Source organism: Amia ocellicauda, chromosome 7 (assembly GCF_036373705.1).
Source record: "Amia ocellicauda isolate fAmiCal2 chromosome 7, fAmiCal2.hap1, whole genome shotgun sequence".
NCBI classification, from domain to species: Eukaryota; Metazoa; Chordata; class Actinopteri; order Amiiformes; family Amiidae; genus Amia; species Amia ocellicauda.
This window is the reverse complement of record NC_089856.1, coordinates 36,198,814-36,205,983: the sequence shown is the minus strand read 5'-3', so window position 1 is coordinate 36,205,983 and position 7,170 is coordinate 36,198,814. Positions and strand designations below refer to the sequence as shown.

Below are 7,170 nucleotides of genomic sequence, written 5' to 3'. Positions count from 1 at the left end.
TGATTTAAATACGTTTATTTGGTCAACCTACAATTCCATTTTAAAACAGCATTTAAACAAAATAAATTACAATAATGTGCAATAACGAAAGAATGGTTGATGTTTGCTGATGGAATACGTGTCTTCATTCTGGCGTTCAAACACTCCTCCTCCAAGAACATGGATTAATTAACCTACAAGAACAATAGCATTCAGTTTCCTGTATTCCCATCACCAACATACCTCCATATTTAACACATGCAGAAAATTAGCAAAATGGCATGAGGAATAATACCCTAAAGGTGTGTGCTGTTGGTTTTGTGTTGTTTTGCACCCCCGCGTCCACTCGATGTTATAGAATTATACACATTCTGGAAGCCGTGGTAGATTCCGAAGGCAAGCAGTCTGATGGCAGCTTTGGGATTCCATCCAGAAGTTTGAGTTTTGGCAAACTAGAGAACACTCTGGAACAAGGGAGGAGAGAAAAAAGACACTGGAAGAACTGATGTCAAAGTCCCAAATGACACAACATGATGGTACAGTCTGTAACAGTCGCTTTAAATCAAGAGAGAAGAATATTGTTATACATGCAGCTCGGAAGAATGTTATTATGATGATAAATAGATTAAAACGACAGATTAAACAAACTAAAAAAGATTAAATGTAATCTGCAGCAACAGCTGATAAATTACTCTCAGGAGACAGGAGGGTTGAATCTGTCATTATGCTTAATCTTCACCTAGACAATAACAATTTGAGTGACTTTTGAAACTCATAACCATACTTACTGTGAGCGATAGTCCTCCTGAAATTCACACGGGTTTCTCTTCAGCGTCAGGGACTCCAGCGGGGACGTCCCGAGCTCCGACAGGTCGTGCAGTGTTGCGATGTTGTTTTCCGCCAGGGACAGGTGTTGTATTTGAGGGATCTTTGGCAGCTGTCTGATGGATGTTAAATGATTTTTGTTCAGATTCAGTCTTTTGCATCTGTGTAAGCATGGCAAAGAATAAACACACAGATCATTTTGACCATATACGACTCTTTTTGGCTTTCCTAGCTATAATCAAATTATCATGTAAATATTATCATTATTTAAGGCGGTATGCATTTAGTGTTGTCCTGAGAAAACACGTAGGATTTACTTCCAGTGTATTACATATAAAATGCCTGTGATATTTCTTTAGAACATAAGCACATAAGAAAGTTTACAAACGAGAGGAGGCCATTCGACCCATCGTGCTCCAAGGATCCTGTCCAGTCTATTTTTAAATGTTCCCAAATTTTCAGTTTCAACCACATCGCTGGGGAGTTTGTTCCAGATTGTGACAACTCTCTGTGTGAAGAAGTGTCTCCTGTTTTCTGTCTTGAATGCCTTGAAGCCCAATTTCCATTTGTGTCCCCGGGTGCGTGTGTCCCTGCTGATCTGGAAAAGCTCCTCTGGTTTGATGTGGTCGATGCCTTTCATGATTTTGAAGACTTGGATCAAGTCCCCACGTAGTCTCCTCTGTTCCAGGGTAAAAAGGTTCAGTCCCTCAGTCTCTCAGTAGGACATTCCCTTCAGACCTGGAATAAGTCTGGTTGCTCTTCTCTGAACTGCCTCTAGAGCAGCGATATCTTTCTTGAAGTGTGGAGCCCAGAACTGTCCACAGTATCCAGATGAGCTCTAACTAGTGCATTGTACAGTCTGAACATCACTGCCCTTGTTCTCAATTCTACACTTTTGACAATATACCCTAACATCGTGTTTGCCTTTTTTATTGCTTCCCCACATTGTTTGGATGGAGAAAGTGAGGAGTCCACATAGACTCCTAGGTCTTTCTCATGCGTTACTTCATCTAGTTCTATTCCTCGCATAGTGTAATTATAGTGGACATTTTTGTTACCTGCATGTATTACCTTGCACATGTCCACATTGAATTTCATCTGCCAGGTGTCGGCCCACAACTGCTGAGCCACCTATTTTAGTATCATCTGCAAATTTGACAAGTTTTTTTAACTATCCCAGAGTCCAGATCATTAATATAGTCTATGTGATTTTAAAGTTAAGCTTCTCCCCCCAGAAACATTTCCCTCACTTACCTTGGCAGTCGAATAGAACTCAGGTCTTTCAAAGAGTTGTCCACTAACTGCAGTCTCTCCACCCGAATTAGTCTCCGAAGAATCCGGCAAAAATTCTCTAACTGGTATGAATCTCCGAGATCTTGATACGATAAATTTAAGTCCTGTTCACAGGGACACACAGAGGGTACATTACACTTACTGTTGATGTGCCTGTGCTGCAGTTCTGAACATTTCCTGCACAATGTTTTGTAATCTGGATGAGGATTGCTTACAGAACATGAAACAAAAGTCAGCCATTTGACATTAATTATGGTCGCTATGCACCCAGTCTCACCACTCAGGTACCAAAGTATCAGTTGAGCCTCACCACACAATTTTCCCAGTTTTCGTGTAGCCTCTCTTCCCATTTCTTTCTCTCTTCCTTTTGTCTCCTGGCTATTATGTAATTCTCTTGCCCTCTCAGGATAACATCCTCTTCTGATGGACCTATTAAACACATTGCAGTTGTGTGTATTAGTAGTATAATACTTATCTTTGAACCCTAAAGATTATGGATTTTTTCTTGAAAACAATAATAACTGTTTAAGCACGCAAACCATCACATTTATACCAAACATAATTTAAAACATTTTTAAAGTATTCTAGTCTCATAGTGCAAAATCACGTTTTTAACACCAGTAATTTGTAGATCTTCCAAAGTCCAGTAATCTTTGTGTTGTCCTGTCGCCCCACATACAGTGTCTCTCAAAAGTATTCACCTCCCTTGTACTTTTCCACATTTCATTGTGTTACAACATGAAATCAGAATGGATTTAATCAGGAGTTTTTACCACTGAGCAACACAGAAAATGTCCATAATGTCAAAGTGAAAAATATAATCTGCAAATTGTTCTAAATGTTGTAACACAATGAAATGTGGATACGTATAAGGGGGGTGAATACTTCTGAGAGCCACTGTACACAGCTTTCTACTGTATTTCCTTACCTTCCCTGACTCTGGGGCTGTTTAGCTGATCTCCTTGGATAGCATGTTCCCCTAACTTGTACCAAGTTATGAACCGAAACCTGTCAGATGGCAACTGAAAAACAGGATAAAATGTGTTTAAGAAAATATTCAGAAACCAGCCATTTTATGAATAAAATGAGAACCTTGGCACACAAATCATGTCTGAGGTCAATCCAAACTAGTACGTCCGACTGCTGCAGTAACAAATATGAGGACATAATGTACCATCTCATACATTTGCATTTTAGAAAAAAATAATCAGAAAATGGTCTAACTTATAATAAGTTCAAAATTAAACTGCATATATGAAACAGTAATATCCCTACTTCCAACACCATTTTGAAATTCAAACCTTGATTATATTTACATAAATGTATTTAGGATAATGATTTACAAAAAAAAAGTACATTGGACATAATAAACATACATATTTTTTCTCAGTGCTCTATGTTTGAATTAGATCAGTGCTCAGGCACAGAGTTCATGGCAATCCAATACTAACCCTGCAGTGCCAAATGAATAGCACCAAGTGAGCCTTCAACGACACTACAGTGGTACGATGTGAAAATGCCTTTTTTGTGAAACGTGTTGATCTGATGCACTTGTCACTTCTATTAATTAATTTTGCAGGAAGGCACTGTGAAGTGACACCAATCAGATGTAGTACTGCTACATTGTTTTGCAGCATAAAGTAGATTACAAATCTCTTCGGCGATGTCTTCGTGGGATACGGTCATTCTTCACCGAACTCTCTCCGTACTGCCGTCATTGTTGTTGCTCAGTTAGCCAACTATGCCAGCATACCCATTATCAAACTGAAACTGATCCTTGCCAGCTTTGAACGTTTTGTCTGCCTGCAAATGATACAGCACTCCTATGTTAAGGACAAAAGAGGATCATTCGTGGAAACTAATTGTGAATGCTGCAAACACACAAATGGGGAGGGGGGGCTGCGTGAAAACAAATTCTTGTCATTCTTAGTGACTTCTCTCCATAAAAGTATTTTATGACTATTATAATTATACATGAACAAACACAAAATTAATCAAATCAACCGCTCAGACTGACAGTTAGTGTCCCCCGACAACCCAAAGACAAAACACACACTATTTTATCCAGACCTCACTAAGGCTCCTGGCAAGCTGTCAGATCAGTTTATCCTCTACAATCCAGTGTCATTTTGCCTAAACCCAAACATATGTTTCTTCCATTTTCTTGTTTTCAGGGAAATGCAGGCATACTTGATACACACTGAATGTTTCTTTAATACACACTGAATGCTTTTTTGCACCCCATTGCACTGGTTGAAAATTATGCTTTCAATTGTTAATTCTGGGACACCAATTAGGTAACCCGTTTACTGAGTGATGTTCCTAGTCCTTTTCTATCACAGGATACTGCATTACAAATAACCACAGCAAAAAGAAACCACGACTGACACAACTTCATAGATCATTACATATGTAAGAATTAATTGTACGGTAGAAGTGTACATTAAACTGACGTTTTATGGTAATAGCCTTACATACATGGTAAATCCAGCTCCATACTCCAGCCAACCCCAAAAATTGAATCTATGTCCAGTCTGCAACTCAGTTAATTTTAGTTAAGTCAGTAGAAACCCAAACCTAATCCTAACGTACATTTATATTTCCGGGGTAACAATACCCTAACCCTGTCCCAATCAAAGGCCTAATCTGAATCCAAACCCTAAATGTAATTCCAGTGCAAAGTTGATCTTAACTTGTCAAAATACGACTAAATGTAATCATACCTCTATTTGTATCCATAATGATACCCAGTTTGATGGGAAATATAGCCCCTGACCCAGCTCAAACCATAGTCTCACCCTAGGCTGAACCCTAAGACAAACAAGATGGTCAGAGACGACAAAGCATGGGTTAATTTTCAATTTGGAAACAGCTACGTCAGAAAAAAGCCAAGAAACTAATAATGGATTGAATCGAAATCACCCTTCAACAGGCATTTTGGTGAATGATGGGTCTGCCAGGATTCACCTCAGTTTCCTGGAGATTAAACTCTACTTCCTAGTGGTTTGGAAACTGTAGACAACCAGAGATATAAACGTAAGGAGACACCTGTCTGAGCCAGCCTGGAGTTCAGTAAAGGCTGTGGATATGAGACGAATCTTGCGAATCTGCTCAAGGAACATTGCTCATCCGCTACTGAAAAATGAGGACTGACTGCTCTCCAGTGGGTTTGGATGTGCGCGAGGTATTCATTTATACTCACAGGTGATGCAATGCCAGAATCGGGACTCTGCTCTTCAGTCTGTCTGTTTCTCGAAACCACTGCCAGTGAAGTGTTGGTATCACTCAGATCGGAGTAGCGTGAGGAATAGGACTTGGGGAAACTATCACTGCTTGTAACAACGCCTGAGGAGCTGGAGAGAGAGAGAGATGTGGAGGTATGACAGCTGAGCTTGACAGTCCGCGTGACTGCAACTGTCCTTGGCGGCTAGCAACTTAATACACATTTACACCCAACTTACTTAACCCCCTCTGCGCTGCCCACCTGGGACACCCACCCCCGAAAAAAGAATGCTCTCTTCCGCCTAGAAACTTGCAGAAAAAGAGTTTAATATTTTATTTCAATATAAGTAATTTCAATATTATACACATGAGTAAATGTTGAAATGGGAATGAATTAAAGTGATTCAAAACTATATTCAAACTTTTGATTAAAATGTATTTAATTAGTTATAATCATTAACATCTATTATTCTATTAGTATATTTGTTTATATATGTTTTCAGAATCATTTCCCTATGTACATAACAATAATGGTTTTCCTGCTGCTTTGATTAGATCATAAAAATAGGATGTTATCAATGTTGCTGATCAAGGCTGGGACAATGACACAAGAATATAACAACCAAGAGGTACATTTCTTGGAAATGGGATCTTGCATACATACCTCAGGTACCATTTTGTACTATGTATGCAAGACAATCTTTAAAAATATATATATATGTCAATGCACATATTCGCAGGTAGTACCTTCAGGTAGTGTTCAAGTAGTGCCTGTGAATATGTGAATTGCAATCCTCTGACCTACTCCTGCTCGGTTTAGATTACCTTGACCTCCCCACCTTGCTCCGGAATAGTTCGGCAGCCATCACGGCAAGACATCCGAGCAGGGGGAAAGAAATCACCTGTGTTGCAACCTTTAATTAAATTGTCCTGTGAAGGCTTTTATTTGAACAAGGATCATCCTGGTGCTCACAGCTAAAGTGAATGAAGCTGTCATTGCAGGTCACACTGCCTAGCTCACTGCAAACGATTTTCACAGAAAGAACCCTTACAAACACACACACACACACACACACACACATTTACACCAAGAACACGAACTGTAAATATGATATAACGCACCTACAAATACATACATGGAGAATAAGTCGTAAAAGCCAGCGCACAGCCTTGCAAACAGGCTCCGGTCAGTGCTGCTGCCACGTGGCACACTTTTGTCCTACCTTTCTGACATGTCCCGTTGCTGCGTGGTTGTTTCTGCGCTCCTTAATGCATGCTGGACTTGTCTTTAATGCATGCTGGAGGTGGCGTTTCAGAGGTCCAGCCGTGTGCCGAGTCCCATGTGCGACGGCAGGCTGCTGAAAGGCGAGACGCCGTGGCTCTTGGGGGGGGGGGGAACAGAAGCTGGCCAGGGCAGCGGCCCCGTTGCTAAGTGACGTGGCTCCACACGCAGGTGGCCTGCAGTCTTCCCTCGAGGCTGCAGCGCATCGCTAATGAGAGCATCTCGAATGAGTGATGATGCTGGGGGGGATGGTTGAATCCAAAAAAAAAATGTCATTAAAGAAAACTGGGGAAGTGGGTTTAAAAATGAATGAATACACTGATGCATATAAGTGCACGAATATGTAAAACCGTAATCGGTTCATTTCCTTACGAAAAGGGATCTCCCGGCCGTGCATTGAATGGTTAGCAATGGTAACCTTAAATAATTCCTTCACCTGGCTGTTGTCCTCTTATGATCACGAGTGGGATGATTTCAGTGGTGGTGTGTGGAAGCATCAAGAGTGTCACAGGCAGGTTTAGCAGGCTGCAATCTCAACAAAGTACAGGCTGAAGCACTCCCTCCAGGCC

At 40.6% G+C, this 7,170-nt stretch overlaps 1 protein-coding gene across 3 annotated transcripts; it reads right to left on the bottom strand.

Moving 5' to 3' along the window:
• Positions 1 to 6,683, bottom strand: LOC136753364 (acidic leucine-rich nuclear phosphoprotein 32 family member A). Of its 3 annotated transcripts, XR_010817418.1 has the most exons (8): positions 6,543 to 6,683; positions 5,300 to 5,450; positions 3,026 to 3,119; positions 2,408 to 2,526; positions 2,059 to 2,201; positions 768 to 965; positions 275 to 443; positions 1 to 173 (listed from the first exon to the last, which is right to left on the bottom strand). XR_010817418.1 is itself a non-coding variant. In XM_066709392.1 (7 exons), exons 1-7 carry the CDS (start codon positions 6,551 to 6,553, stop codon positions 332 to 334), a joined length of 828 nt encoding a protein of 275 aa, XP_066565489.1. In that variant the 5' UTR covers positions 6,554 to 6,683; the 3' UTR covers positions 1 to 331. The 3 variants fall into 3 exon arrangements, 2 of the variants coding, with proteins under 2 accessions (XP_066565489.1, XP_066565490.1); XM_066709392.1 differs by having other exon boundaries at positions 1 to 443; XM_066709393.1 differs by having other exon boundaries at positions 1 to 443; positions 768 to 920.
• Positions 6,684 to 7,170: the final 487 nt, after the last annotated feature.